General features: G+C 36.8%; 2 protein-coding genes and 1 pseudogene across 5 annotated transcripts; 1 reads left to right on the top strand and 2 right to left on the bottom strand.

Moving 5' to 3' along the window:
• The first annotated feature begins 905 nt into the window (after positions 1-905).
• LOC101244967 (pentatricopeptide repeat-containing protein At4g02750-like) lies at positions 906-3,599 on the top strand. Its single transcript, XM_004242934.4, has one exon. It carries the CDS (start codon positions 1,108-1,110, stop codon positions 3,076-3,078), a length of 1,971 nt encoding a protein of 656 aa, XP_004242982.3. The 5' UTR covers positions 906-1,107; the 3' UTR covers positions 3,079-3,599.
• Positions 3,600-3,766: 167 nt separating this feature from the next.
• Positions 3,767-8,359, bottom strand: LOC101244680 (receptor-like protein Cf-9; annotated as a pseudogene).
• Positions 8,360-9,520: 1,161 nt separating this feature from the next.
• LOC101258668 (two-component response regulator ORR24) lies at positions 9,521-15,029 on the bottom strand. 4 transcript variants are annotated; one of them, XR_011221922.1, is made up of 8 exons: positions 14,148-15,022; positions 13,488-13,640; positions 12,685-13,077; positions 12,514-12,590; positions 11,362-11,749; positions 10,538-11,256; positions 10,234-10,397; positions 9,521-9,761 (listed from the first exon to the last, which is right to left on the bottom strand). XR_011221922.1 is itself a non-coding variant. In XM_010324872.4 (7 exons), the coding sequence occupies exons 1-7, from the start codon at positions 14,299-14,301 to the stop codon at positions 9,717-9,719; spliced, it is 1,929 nt and encodes a 642-aa protein (XP_010323174.2). In that variant the 5' UTR covers positions 14,302-15,022; the 3' UTR covers positions 9,521-9,716. The 4 variants fall into 4 exon arrangements, 2 of the variants coding, with proteins under 2 accessions (XP_010323174.2, XP_004242565.2); XR_742160.4 differs by having other exon boundaries at positions 10,538-11,749; XM_010324872.4 differs by lacking the exon at positions 10,234-10,397.
• Between the last annotated feature and the right edge of the window lie 615 nt (positions 15,030-15,644).

The raw sequence follows: 15,644 nt of genomic DNA, 5'->3' as shown, positions 1-15,644 counted from the left end.
ATTTTTGAGGTCAAATGAGCCTCGAAGCGCTCATATCCCCCATTTCATCGACTTTCGTGTGCTATAGCACACCATTCTTTTGGGGATCCGGATTTCAACGTTAAAAATGTCAAAAAATTTTGTGGACGTCCGTCAAGACCTTGGCTATGCAGTCAGTTGGCCCTCACGTCTAGTCCGACCCATTTTCAAGGTCAAACTAGCCCCGAAGCGTGCATGCCCCTCATTTCGTCGATTTTCGTTTGTTATAGCACACCATTTTTTTAGAGATCCAGATTCCGACGTCAAAAATGCTAAAAAAATTTGTGGACGTCCATCAGACTTTCAATATGCAGCCGGTTGGCCCTCACGGCCATCCAACCCATTTCCAAGGTCAAACGAGCCCCGAAGCGCGCATACCTCCCATTTCGACGATTTGCATGTGCTATAGCAAACCATTTTTTGGTAATCCGGATTTCGACGTCAAAAATGCCGAATTTTTTTGTGGACATCCATCAAGACCTTGGTTATGCATCCGGTTGGCCCTCACGGACAGTCATACCCAATTTCAAGGTCAAACGAGCCCCGAAGCGCGGGTACCCCTATTTCAATGATTTTCGTGTAGCACACCATTTTTTGGGTGATCCGAATTTCGACGTCAAAAATGCCAAAAAAAATTGTGGACGTCCGTCAAAACCTTGGCTATGCAGTCGGTTGGCCCTCACAGCCATTCCGATCCATCTTCAAGGTCAAACGAGCCCCGAAGCGTGTATACCCCATTTCGTCGACTTTCGTGTGCTATAGAACACCATTTTTTTGGTGATCTGGATTCCAACGTCAAAAATGCGGATTTTTGAAGTCGAAATTCTAACATCATTTTTGCCATAAATTTACATGCACCTCCGTTAACAACTTATTATATCGCAATCTTTAGTGACGGCTTCCACAACTCGAGCCCGTCAACTATAACTATCCTCTGTTATCTGAAATGTCTCTTCTTCTTTTTTTCAAATTTCCCTCTCAGCTTTCTTAACAAGAAAATGAATCTCTAAATCTGTGCATCTACTACTACAATTTTCCTACAAAAAATAACTTAATTCCTCTTTCTGCTTGAAATATTATCAAAAAATCATGTATAAACCCAGAAATTTGATTGAAATAAGCTACTGTTTTACAGTTTGGGGTTCAAATTATTTGCTAAGTAATGATCATGGTCGCCTTCTGAACCGTCCATTCCTTTCAAGAACATATTTAAAACCCAAGAAACAGATTCCATTGCAAATGAAATCAGAACCCCACTTGGAAAAACAGTCCATTTTTAGCTGCAATAAAATGATTATGAATTTAGGACGTCAAGGCAAAGTTAAAGAAGCACGGCAGTTGTTCGATGAAATGCCTCAAAGGGATGTTGTTTCTCATGCTTCGATGATTACTGTTTATCTAAAACACAAGGATCTTCCTAAAGCCGAGAGATTGTTTTATTCCATGCCTGAGAGGAGTGTAGTGTCTGATTCGGCTATGGTTCATGCTTACGCGAAAGCTGGGAGGATCGATGAGGCTCGGAGAATCTTTGATTTGATGCCGGATAGAAATGTTTACGCGTGGACCAGTTTGATTTCTGGATATTTTCAGAACCATAGAGTGGACGAGGCTCGAAAGTTGCTTCAACAAATGCCTGAGAAAAATGTGGTTACGTGGACTACAACGATAGTGGGGTATGCTCAAAATGGTTTGATTGCTGAGGCGCGAAGTATTTTTGATCAGGTTCCTGAGAAAAATGTCATTGTTTGGACGGCTATGATCAGGGCTTATGTTGAAAATCATCAAGTCGATCAAGCTCTTGAGCTATTCGATAAGATGCCAGAACGTAATTTGTATTCTTGGAATGTTATGATTCAAGGCTGTTTAAATGATAACAGGGTGGAGAAAGCTTTGGAACTGTTTAATGCAATGCCATGGAGAAATATGGTTTCTTGGACAACTGTCGTTACTGGTCTTGCACGAAATGAGATGATAGAAATGGCAAGAGAGTACTTTGATCAAATGCCAAACAGGGATCCTGCTGCATGGAATGCTATGATAACAGCTTATGTTGACGAAGGCCTAGTGGCTAAGGCCAACGAACTTTTCGATTCGATGTCTAATAAAGATCTTGTAAGTTGGAATTTAATGATTGATGGGTATGCTAAAAGTGGCCTTGAAGGTGAAGCCTTAAAGCGATTCATTCTTATGCTTCGATCGGGCTTAAGGCCGAATCCGACTACTCTTACCAGTGTAGTGACCTCATGTGGGGGCATCCTGGAATTAATGCAAGCTCATGTTCTTGTTTTGCTTCTAGGATTTGACCAAGACACTTCACTTGATAACGCTCTTGTCACTATGTACTCCAGATGTGGAGATATAAACTCATCATTGATCGCTTTTGAGAATCTCAAAGTAAAGGATGTTGTTTCGTGGACAGCAATAATACTGGCATATGCTAATCATGGTCTTGGTAAACAAGCATTGCAATCCTTCGCGCAGATGTTAAAGTCCGGTAACCAGCCAGACGAAATCACTTTTGTGGGACTCTTGTCAGCTTGTAGTCATGCTGGTCTTGTTAAGAAAGGTCAAAAGCTCTTCGAGTCAATGAGGCATGCCTATGGTTTAGAACCGAGAGCGGAACATTATTGTTGCCTTGTTGACATTTTAGGTCGCGGTAAGTTAGTTGATGAAGCTATAAGGGTGGTGCAACGGATGCCTCCTGAGGAACGTGATGCTGCTGTTTTAGGGGCTTTACTTGGCGCTTGTAAGTTGTATGGAGATGTTGGAGTAGCTAATCAGATCTGCAATGAAATAGTAGAGCTTGAACCGGGTAACTCAGGGGCTTATGTATTAATGGCAAACACTTATGCGGCTTCTGGGAGATGGGGTGATTTTGCGCAAGTAAGAAAGAAAATGAAGGAGAGGAAAGTGAAAAAGGTACCCGGTTTTAGTGAAATAGAAGTCAATGGGAAAAATCACATATTTTTTGTGGGAGACAAGTCTCACCCTGAGAAAGAGGAGATTTACACACTTATTAAAGAAAATCTATTGCCTCTAATGCAAGAGAAGATGATTTAGATGAATCAAAGGGATGCATTGATAACCAGGGATTGAAGAATTTAATTTGAACTATTCGCTAATGTAAGTTCTAAAGCTCAATGCAGAAAGGCGACCAGGTCAGGTGACTAGATTACACTACTATTCAAATATTAGTTCACTCTGTCCACTCTCTAGCCCATTCCATTGCTCATGTGTGAGCTAGAAGCCCCTACACAGGTTCGGCACCAGCTGAGGGTAAACTTTGGGACTCATTATCCATCGAGTTTCAAACCATGCACCAGCTGACTCCTCGAGAAGGATTTTTTTTTTTGGGTTATACTAACAAAATTCACATGTAAACATTTCTTTGTTGATGCAATAGAAAATCACATATGTACATTTCTCTATCATAAATTCTTGTGTGTAAACGAGTTAATACTGTTTTGTTCTCTGTTGTGCATATAAAGTCGATCAAGCTCTTGAGCTATTTGATAAGATGCCAGAACGTAATTTGTATTCTTGGAATGTTGTTATTCAAGGTTGTTTAAAGGATAACAGGGTGGATGAAGCTTTGGAACTGTTTAATGTGGTGCCATGGAGAAATGAGGTTTCTTGGACACTATCGTTACTGGTCTTGCACGAAATGGGCCTCTAATGCAAGATATGATTTTTTAAGGGGGAGATCCATCAAGGTAGCTTGCTACTAACAATAAAAAAAAACAATAAATTTACTTAACAACCAACACAATCATGGTATTAAAACTAACAATACAGTACAATACAACAGGTAATAACCAGCCAAAACAAGGTGTAAGCTGAAACTGTGTATGTTGCGAGGCAATAATGCATGAAGTATATACTAAAACTTCATCCTTCTTCTTTTGTGTCGTCTTCTCTTTTTTGCCTGAATTCTTCTCTTTGCCTCAATTTTCAAAAGGATCCTGTTGATGTGTTGGTTGACAATGTTTACAAACCATTTTGGTCTCCCTGTTAAGAAAATGATATATACTATAAACATCCCAAACACTGATCCACAACCACATCCTATTATTGCAGCTCTCCAATCCATAAAACCTGAATCTTCTTCGTCTTCAATATCAGGTACAGTAGAATGAGGCATCTCATCGTCTCCGCAGTTTCTTGACAACGGAAATCCACATAATCCAGCATTTCCTGAATATGAATCATTTTCAAATGTATCAAGCTGTGGACCTCTAGGTATGCGTCCCATCAGGCGGTTCTGTGAGAGATTCATGACAGCAAGAGATTTCAGTGAAGCAACTTCTTGAGGAATGTTCCCTGAAAGTTGGTTCCACGAAAGGTCTAACGACTCAAGAACGGATAAATTTCCAAAAGACTGAGGTATAGGTCCAACAAGGCTGTTGTGTGACAAATTCAACCCGCGAAGTGAACCAAGATTGCCAATGGATTTTGGTACATCACCTTTAAATTTGTTATTTGAGAAATCAATGGTTGTGAAGATAGAAAGAATCCTCACAAGTTCAATCTGCTGTCCTTTTATAGACAATGTCAAGGAATCATGGTATCGAACTTCTCCAATATAAGTTAAAGGAGTTCCCGTTTGATCTTCTATTATCATGGATTTCAAGTTGTTGAAGAACCTTTCTGACAGGTTTCCAGTGAAGTCATTATAAGAGAGATCAAGGATTTTCAGCTTTGAGAATAAGACTTGGTTTCTTGTAATGGTAATCGGGCCATGTAACTTATTGGATCTCAAACTGAGAACTTGCAGCCTAGGAAGTGATCCTAACCATTTGGGAAATGTATCATTCAACAAGTTTTCTCCGAGATCAACTACTTCGAGCCCTCTGCAATTGGTAAGCTTTCTTGGTAACACTCCTTCTAGTTTATTTTTCCGCAAATTGAGACTTCTCAGACTACTTCCCTTACCAAAGTTATTTGGAATTGCCCCGCTAAAATGATTGTTGTGCAGGTCCAACACTGAGAGACTTGTGCTCATGTTCACTAAACATTTTGGAATTACTCCACTCAGGCTGTTATTGGACAAATCAAGAATCACAAGGGAACGCATTTTGCATAATGGTGAATTAGGTAACTTCCCCGTGAAGTTATTGTTCGAGGCTATGAAGAGGAACAATAAGGGAGGTGGAGCAGGTAATTCTCCTTGAATAAAGTTAGATCCAATATCAAGATAGTAAAGACTCTCAAAGTTATGAAGCAGGTCAATAGCAGTTAGAAAGTTGCTAGAAAGATTCAAATAAGACACTGAGACTTGCCAATTGGACCATGCCCAATCAGGAATATTTCCATGCATCTTGTTGTTAGAAAGATCTAAGTTACCAATGTATTTTGCAGCTCGTAGGAAATTTAACTCCCTTATGTTGCAAGAAGATGCATACAAACTTCCAAGAGAAGTAGGCAAGGACGCATCTTTTTGACTGGAAAATACAGACAGATTGTTAAAAGAAAGGCCAAGACGTCGAAGTTGTTTGCATTTTGAAAATAACCCAATATCTAGACCACCAGAAAGGTTGTTTGTAGAAAGATCAAGTGTTGTCAAGTTCACTAGTTTAGAGAATGATGTTGGAATAGGTCCATTCAGCTTATTGTCACCGACATCAACAACTTCTAACAAGTTGTATCTGACTTCCTTAAGTTGACCAGTTAGTTGATTGCCTCTCAAAACTAAGTATTTTAAGGAAGGAAGATTGAATATCCAAGATGGTATTTCTCCGCTAAGGGAGTTATATGGTAGGAAGAGCAAGATGAGGTTAGGGAATCCGGTGCTGATGCTAGAAGGAATTGGACCAGTTATAGAACAATTTGAGAGGTCTAAACTCTCTAGCTCTGTTAGGTTTGTAACAGAGGATGGAAAAAGTCCCGTAAAGAGGTTATATGAAAGAGACAGAGATTTGAGCTTGGTGAAGTACCGAAAATATCTGGAATGTTGCCTGTAAGGTTGTTAGATGAGATATCAAACTCAACAAGTTGCACCAGATTTAATATTGTTGATGGTAGTTGACCATTGAAGTTGTTGGAGAAGAGTTGCAAATTTGTGAGCTCGGTGAGATCACCGATAGTTGGAGGAATGATACCAGAGAAGTAGCAGCCTGATATATCTAATTTCCTCAAAGAGTTGAGGTGACCAATAGAATCTGGTATATTCCCCGAAAAGCCTGAGGAAGAAAGATCTAATTCCCTTAAAGAGTTGCTGCAGTTCCATTGAGTTGTTGGCAAATGCCCTGTGAGATACAAGTTGCTCCCTAAGTTAAGCATTTGCAATCTTGGTAAATGGAAAATGTCATCAGGGATTTTCCCAGACAATTCCGTTCCGACAAGATTCAGCTTTTGTAAGGAAGAGGGCAAGTTTGATGGGAGTGATGAAGATATATATGTTGAGGTGAGGTAAAGCTCCCTTAGTTGAGTTAAGTTTTGAAGGAGCATTTTGAAAGTGTGAGGTTCAACTCTCAAATCCTCAATACCTGCAGAAAGATCAAGTGATATCAACTTAGATAGATATGAGACTTGTAAAGGTACTGTCCCTGAAAAACCAGAACGCGATAGATTAAGATGTGTCAAACTCGGAAACCAGCCAAATTTGCTTGAAATTTGGGAAGGCGAGAAATCATTGTAAGCTAAATTAAGGTTTTGAAGATGAGAAAGTTGGAAGAGGGTGCTGTTGGAGTCAATTGTTCCATGAAGTTGGCTACAACTAAGATCAAGACGAGTTATTCGACCTGTAACTTTATCACATGTTACACCATCCCAAGTACAACAATCAGTGGTTCTATTCCAAGAAAGTGTCTTTGGATAGGGAAAGTAACCATTGGATTCACAATCAGTAGAAGCAGAGTCATCTATGGACAGTTTAAGCTTCAGGTTTTGCAAAACCAAACTCTCGTCTCGTCGACATAGATGACTTGAAAAGATAACAAGTGGATATTGCAACACAAGAAGAAGAAGAAGAAGAAATAGAGAGCTCATGATATACACAAAAGCAATAAGTTCTTGAGAAATGAAGGAATACTTCACAAGATTTTATATACTTGAGGTATGAACTATCTTCCTTTACTCCTTCTAGAACAAGTAATAAAATCCAGCCTCATTGATGGTCAAATCATTATGCAGCTTGCATTCATAGTTAGATAATTTTGTGTGTGTATATGTTAAATGTCAACTCTATTTTTTTCTGTTTGACTGACGGTTTGATCGCGCTAGGAGTATCTTTGACATTCAAACTTGATAAATTCAGATGATTGCGACTCTATATATAAATGACTAGTCATCCGTCACCCCAGTGGTTTGATCTAGTGGTCTATAAAGTGCATGAGAGATAAGGATTCAAATCCAGGATGGCTCATAAATCTCTCCTTGACTCCTTCTAGAACATGTAATTAAGAAGTATTTAAAGCTCCATACAGGTTTGTCTATATAGAGTATATAATATCATATATGTTATTTAGTCAATTGGTAATCCCTACCTGTCACGTTGAGAAAAATATCAAGATAGTCCCTTAAGTATACATCTAGAGTAATGTTTCATCCCTCTAATATTACAAAATGGAGACAGGTTGGTGCACCAAACTCTCGCTATGCACGAGCAGGATATGAGGAAGGATCGGACCAGAAGGGTCTATTGTACGCAACCTTACCCTACATTTACTCAAAGAAGAAAAGCAAGTATACAAGTTGTAGGCTGAGCACTAATTAAAGCATACCTTTCTCGGCCTTTTGACTAAGATCAAGTTTATAATTGAGATTCATACTTTCTAAAATAAGACAAATCAAATACATTGCAAAGAGTAGCATATATCATCTTGCAACCAATTGTGTAATTGTTGCATTGTCAATTTCAAATTCCCCATTTGGAATACTATTGCCAACTTGATCTTCATCTTGTCTTGTAGAAAATGCAGGCCTCTTTGGAGTATTCATAACTAAATTTTCAATATTTTTGAACATAGATGAAATTTCCAACATTGTAGGCCTATCCAATGGATTTTTTTGGACACATAATAATGCAATTTGCATGCATTTTAATAGTTTACAAGAATGTGTTGTATCATCAAGTGATTGATCCATAAATTCCATGCCATCACCATCTTTAAACATCTCAAATGCCTGTATATTTTTTAAAAAAAATATTTAATTGCTGGTATTTATAAATTAAATCTCAATGGTATATATATATATATATATGAATTTATATTCACAACTCACATAATCAAGAAGGTCTAAATTGTCATCTGGACCATAGTAACATGTATTCTTTTTTCCACTTGTGATTTGAAGAAGAAGTACTCCAAAACTGAAAACATCTGATTTTGGTGCGTTCACACGAATGCAATAATTTTTATTCTCATAATGTATTTATCACAACAATACTTGTAAATAATCAATTATTATTGTATATGTATAACGAACTTGTAGATTTTACTTATGGAGGCAAATTAGCTCATGAAACTATAACAACTCGAGTAGTATGAATTTGAATTGATGATTACCCTGCTGCCTATTTATTAGTTGAGCTCAGTTCATCAAAATTTGAGATCAAATTACTTCATAAATTTAAAAAAAGGATACTTCATGAAAATTTTGTAACAAACATTTTAGTTATTATTATTTTTTCCTTTTGATTTTTGGTGGATGCACTATTTTGATTGGGAAAATGTCTCATATAATAATTGGTCTTTGGATTATTTTGTTTGTTTATTTATTGGTCTTTGGATTATTTGATCGATGGATGCACTATCTTAATTTATTGGACAAAATGGCTAGTAAATTGACTAGTTAATCTTTAGGAACAAGTCAAGTAAGAAATTTGGGCAATGTAGTTTTCTTTCTATAAATTGGATATTTATTATGCTATAATTTGTGGACTTATAAAAATTTATTCACAATATTAACATACATTTTATTTTATTAAATATTTATTTATGATAAATTAGTAATTATAGTATTGTTTTTATAGTTTTTATATTTCTTGTACATTAATAATCGTATAATTTTGTTATGCTTACTGTTCAGATGAATTTATTATGCTTTTACTTTCTATTATTCTCTTTTCAACAAGTAGAGTGTCAATTAAGTGAAATATTTAAGAAGTCATAGAAGATAGTTTAAGACGAATATTCTCATAACAATCAAAGGCTATTAACTCTTTCTTCAGAGTGTAGTGTACAAAAACAACAAAATATTACATAGACTATTTTACTCATAACTTTGAAAACAATTTTACTCCGACTCTTCAAAATATTGTCATAATCATGCCGTATCCTTCACATATACACTACTTCTGAAGGACCAAATACACACTTAATGACATTTTCAAAGAGTCCAAGCAACTTAGCTGTGAAAGATTAATTTTTTTCCAAGATATTGTTAGATTTATCACCACGTTAAAGTAATCTGAACTTTATCACAGCACAAAATTTATCTGCAGAATGCCATGAAAAGAGAAATGACAAAGAAAAAAAACTTTGATCTTGGAGAAGTCATGGAGCTAAGAAGCTGCAAGCAATTTGCATTAGAAATGGTACTGTCAATAACATCATTTCCAGAAGAAAATAACGAAATAGAAGGTGGGATGGAGTACTACTACATATTGACACTATAACTCCTAAAAGGGAGAACATTAGTAATGCTGCAACCTAGCTAGATCCTCTTTTTGCTGACAGCTATAGAAAACTTCATGGTTAAATCCATATTGTTCCTTCATCTAACATACCTCCATCTTGCTCCTGCATTGCATAACAAAAATTCCTTTAAAATGAAGTCTGAAGAGCACAAAATTTCGAAAAGCATTCCCTTTTGCTTCTTGGTAATGTATGTTAAATGAGAAAAGAATGTCAGACAAGAATGTGATGAGCGAAAAGTGCTGGCAAAAATAAAAAAGAGAACTTTTTGAATTTTGATGCCTAGCGACCTCTGATAACCTAAGACTAGTGGTGATTAGACTGATGTGGTATCTTGGAAACTAGGATTTGACGGTATACAAATAAGAGTCATGGCATTCAATCTCATATTGCAAGAAATTCATGATTTTTCTGGGACACTAGCAAGAGCAAAAATAGTTGAGAAGTATACTGTTTTTGATTACTAGACTGATTCAACTTGAAAAGAGATGAAATGAACAATGTACTCGGAGTAGAAGAACACAATAGACATTGACTATAGCTTCATATAGGTGTACAGGTCGATACAAGTATGCACCTTACTGACATCAGATTTAGTGCCAGATGAATCCCAAAGGGGAAACAGTGTTTAATCCTGAGAAGTTATAGGAAGAGATAACCAACATAGCCATTTGATTCAGCCCCGCTTTTTGTGGTATTGATCGCTATTGTTGGTGAAGCAAGAATATGTCATCACCCCCTCTGCAGATTTTTTTTTTCATGAGTTGGATGCAAAATCCAGCTATACATTATCTTACATTGAACTAGTGTTTTCTATGTATATTGTTTATGCTGAAAAAAGTAATATTTGGACATTTCAAGATTAGAGAAGGTAATCATACCCGTTTCATTGCAGTCATAAGATCATCCAGGGAGTCATAGCCTTGTGGACTAAAACCAACTTGTTGCTTTGTTGGCTCCAAGAGGTATTCTTCATTTGACCTTGTCCTTGAATCTGGGGTCAACTTTTCATGCTCGGTGTGCTGCACGAGTGTCGAAGAACCTCCACTTGATCTACCAATCAATGACATGTCCATCCTTCTGCCAAAGTTCTCATTGTTTTGGTTCATACTGTGGCTTAAAGAAGCCATGCTACCATCGTTGGGAACCTGAGAACTCAAGTTGTTGCCGAAAGTATTATTTGAGTTGTGGGAATATTGTTGTTTATTATCAGCCCATGCTTGAGATGGTGTTTGATTCATACTCTGAACAGCACTAGCCATACTTTGACGGTATTGGATTTCTCCCCTTGAATCTTCAAAAGGAGGAGAAACTGAGGCGGTGGAAGTAAAATCAAGAGGGCTATTCTGTAAATGAGCCGCCGCTTCCCTTACACTATTTTGTGGCAAATGGCTGTTAATGAAGGATTCAGTCAATGGGAAAGAATTAGACTGGAACTTTGATAGCTGAATGGAATTTTGCCAGTCATTACATCTACCATGTTCCAGAAAGTTGGAAGATCCATTAACACCAGTATTGAACGAGTCTGAGCTAAAGGGAGTTATGTTTTGAGAGTGCTGATTTCCAAATCCTCCCCCAGTCAGTGGTTGCTGGGGATTCCCTTGAAGCAACATCGGATTATTGGGTAAGGAGTTATTCGAGCAACCGAGCACATCAGTTGTTAGCAGTCTCGACTCGTCCAAAGGAATATGCGCTGAGGACTTACTCTGCTGCAATTGATCAAGCTCCAATGATGCAGGAATGCCTTGAAATAAACTAGCATTCTGGCTGGCAGGCGGAATGCTTGGATTTAGTTTTGTGAAAGCATTAACGGAATTGCTCAAATTTTGACCATGACTAGGTTGGAGTAGCTGAGGTGCTGCAAGGTTGCGCACACTTAGACCAGCAGCACTATTTAGTCTGCCAAGCATGCCCCCTGAACTGTACGATGACAAGGCAGCATGAGTATACCGTCCTGATCCACCCAATGTTCGAAAATCTCCAAGCCCATCCAGTGAGCCCATTCGCACATAGTCCCTTCCCCCTAATGCGGCAACCATGTTTGCCTGTTGGGTTTGAACTGAATTGATCCTTTTCAAGTAAAGCCTATACTTCTGCAGAACAGAAAAGAAAACCAGATTAAGAATTCTGAAACTGTAATCTTTTTCATTTAGCAACAATGAGGGTAGGATGTACACAGACCTTACCCCTACCTTTGTAAGGTAGAGAGGTTGTTTCCAATAGATCCTCGGCTCAAAAGAAAGGTATCCGACGCTGTATTGTAAGAAAATAGACATCCAGTTCTTCTGCCCCCTCCACCCCCCCTCAGTTACCTACTCACCTTCTATCACCTCCCCAAGTTCTTCTTTGGCCTACCGCTACATCTACTAACTCTTGCTAAATCAACCTCTCATACCTCCTTACTGGCGCATGCTCACAGCTATTCATCACGTGCTCTTAAATTACTCAACAAAGAGAATTGAGCTCCATTAAATCAGTATAATGTTAACAGATAGCTGTTTTAGATTCAGACACTACCGCATTACTACTTCCCAATTTCTACAAAATATCCCGACATGTGAAGCATAATTTGCAGCCATTTGCTAATTATCATTCCTAGAACATAGCAAGGTTATTTCATATTTTGCCCTATTAGCCACATGAAAGCATAATCCAAGGCAAGAGTGCAAAATCCGATACTCTCACAAATGATTCATCATTGTGAAACATTTATTGGCCAGTGCTTCAAAAATATTGACCTTATTCACATCCACTATCCAAGCCATGTCTAATAGATCACTAATTGTGTAATGATTTAAAGAAAAAGGATCAAATAGAACAAATGAAATAACAAAGAAGAAGGAGATAAGACTAGTGCCTGCAGATGGCTTGCCACATTTTCCCTTGTAAGCCCGTCAACATTCATCAAGTCAAGAATCCTCTTTGGGACAGCTTCTGCAATAGAAATAGGACAGAAATATCCATTTAATACAGGAAAATTCATAACAAGCATAGTCGGAGAAAAACTTAACAATGCTAAAGAACTCACTTTCGATGCCCAACTGACCAACAGCTGCAACAAACTTCCTGTGAAGTTCTATAGACCAAACGACACGAGCTCTCTTCTGAGTTGTTGGATCTTCATTGTCATTTCCATTTTCATCGTTCTCATCTTCTTCATCCTTCCTTTTCTTGTTACATTTTCCACTTGGATATGCATTACCTGTTGGTGATTGCCCTCGACCACTTTCTCCACTTACCTGATAAGATTTGTCTTGATCATTAGACTTGCTCTGGCTCTTAGGCTCAACCTTCTTTTTTCTGATAACATGTTGCCATATGTTCCTCAACTCCTCAATTCGAACAGGTTTCACCAAATAGTCACAAGCACCATGATCGATTCCCTTCTTTACAAGTTTGGTATCGCTGTTTGCAGACAACACTGGACCAAAGAAAAAGTTCAAACATCAACTAATTAAGAAATTCTTAAGTGTTAAATCCAAACATTACCCTAAAGATCCTCTATTACAAGTGAAATAAAATGCAATTAGTTACTCGAAGCTAATATAGAATCACAAGGGAGCAAAAAACGTTCTATTTTTTTTTTTGGTTTAACCATATGGTATCCAAGACCTACTGGTCCGACTAATCGAAATTCACTCCACGTAATCTCATCAAAAAGGTAAGTTCTCCCTATCAGGAATTTCTCCATTCCCTGGATTTGAACCCGAGAACTCCAGTCAAGGGTGGAGAGATCCAATACATCCCACAATATCCATTAGTGCTAAAGGGATCAAAAAGTTGAAAACGATAGATCTATGCAAATAAGATAAATGAAGATGTTTTACTTACTTATGACTGGAAGATCCATCTCAAGACCAACAAGTTCAAGAAGTTTAAAGCCATCCATATCAGGCATGTGAACATCACTGATGACCAAATCAAATCTATCTCTATTCTCCCTCAACATCTTCAATGCCATCCTTGCCTGACTTGTTGTAGTTACTGTGCAAAAACAAAAGATCTTCAGAATAATAATGCAATTTATCAACAATCATGAAGAGGAGAAGACAAAAGATTCATAAAGCTAGAAAGATCTCAAAATAAATCAGGAAAATCTAGGCTAGTAAAACTTGAAATGAGAGATAGCAAATGATTCAAAATAGAGAATTTGGGAATTGAATGTGTACAAAAGCAAAAGTAAAAAAGTAAATCAAAAGAACTCCAATTTCCCTTGTTGTTCTATCAATGATTATTGAAAGGACATGGTCAAAATCAAATAGAAACTGTACTATATTTTCCAGGGCAAAAGAGTTTAAAATGCTCCTGTTGAGTGTTGAAAACAAGAAACAACAATGATAAAACAAGAAAAAGAGTTCCTTTGTTTTTTTCTCACATAAAAACAGAAAAACTACTTCAAAACTAGTCCTCACAAACAAGAAATCAAGCACCTAATTGGCAAATTATCATAATTAACCAAAAACAAATAAATCCATAGCATCAAGCATTTACCCTGATACTGGCATTTCCTGAGCAAACCATCCAAAAGCTTCAAACAAATAGGGTCATCATCAACAGCAAGAACTCTCATACCAATAGGAAAATTATCATAATTATTTCCCCTTTCACCACCACTCATATTCCCTCTAATTTCTTCCACAGTCATTTTCTTGAACCCCCCACACACACCAAAAAAGAAAAAAAAAGATTGCACCTCAAAATCAAGAATCTCAGACAAAAAAGTTCAAAACTTTACCACAAAACACACAAGACAAAATTACTTCCTTGAATGTTTCTCAAACCCCCATAAACTCAACTGCCAGAATAAATCCAAACACACACAAAAGTTCAAAACTTTACCACAAAACAAATCAGTTCCTTGAATCTTACTCAAAACCCCATAAACTCCAACAGCCAGAATAAATCCAAACACACAAAAAAGTTCAAAACTTTACCACAAAACATACAAAACAAATCACTTTCTTGAGTTTTCTCAAAACCCCATAAACCCCAATTGTCTCAATGAATCCAAACACACAAAACAAATCACTTTCTTAAATCTTTGTCAAAATCCCATAAACCTCAATTGCCTCAATAAATCCAAACACATAAAAAAGAGATCAAAGATTGAAACTTTGAAATGGTTTGTAGTAAGAAAGTAATAAAGCTGTACGTGTGGACAATGATGGTTTATGGCTTGGTTATAACCCAACAATACAACAAATCATACAAAAAAAAATTCTAGTCATCACAACTAGACTTTTTCTTCTTCTTCTGTTTGTGTTTGTCTTTTTTGCTTTTTTTTTCCTAATATGCTCACCCACCCCCTTACCCTCTATACCCCTCTACTCCATTGGTGGGTAATAAAATATTGCTTATTGGTGTGTGTTATATAATAGTAGAATATATGTATATTATATAATATAATGAAAGTGAATAATAGAGGTTTGTTTATTATAGAACCTTTTTTGAAGCATGCATTTTTGGAAGTAAGCTTTTTTTAGATTTGTATTAAAAAAAAAACATAATAATGTATTCTTTAATTTAATTTCAGTTGACATCTATCGTATGTACATATTACACTTGCATAATTAAATATATAGATATACATATTGGTAATTCATGTGATATACATTCGAATTGATTAGTATCTTGTCATGTACTTAACTTAGTATTAGCTGATATTTATATCATACAATAATATTTACACGAGTTGACATATGAATGTGTATAAAATTAAACAAGTAAAACCACGCATCTAACAATTCAATACACTCAAATTTATTTGTATTAAGCCATATACAATGTGTGTGTTTATTATTCAACTTCATAAAAGGTAAGTGACTATTTTCACATATTCAAAACTGACGAACATAAATAATTTATTAAGATCAAGTTAAAAAGGACACGTTTTATGTATTATGAATTTAAGAAAAGTACACCATGTGACACATATGTACACACTCACAATTCAAGAAATCTTGGCCATTCATTGGTCACGAAAATTAT

Source organism: Solanum lycopersicum, chromosome 7 (genome assembly GCF_036512215.1).
Source record: "Solanum lycopersicum chromosome 7, SLM_r2.1".
NCBI classification, from domain to species: domain Eukaryota; kingdom Viridiplantae; phylum Streptophyta; class Magnoliopsida; order Solanales; family Solanaceae; genus Solanum; species Solanum lycopersicum.
The sequence above is the reverse complement of the archived record's forward strand: the minus strand, read 5'-3'. Positions and strand labels throughout refer to the sequence as shown.

Excerpts from the sequence above, each read along its gene's own strand:
- LOC101244967 (XM_004242934.4), top strand. The coding sequence starts at position 1,108 with ATGTATAAACCCAGAAATTTGATTGAAATAAGCTACTGTTTTACAGTT.
- LOC101258668 (XM_004242517.5), bottom strand. The coding sequence starts at position 14,301 with ATGACTGTGGAAGAAATTAGAGGGAATATGAGTGGTGGTGAAAGGGGA. Across the intron at positions 11,750-12,513 it reads ATGTGGCAAGCCATCTGCAG|AAGTATAGGCTTTACTTGAA; the intron begins GCACTAGTCTTA and ends TCTGTTCTGCAG. Across the intron at positions 9,762-10,537 it reads TTATGACTGCAATGAAACGG|GAGCAAGATGGAGGTATGTT; the intron begins GTATGATTACCT and ends TATGCAATGCAG.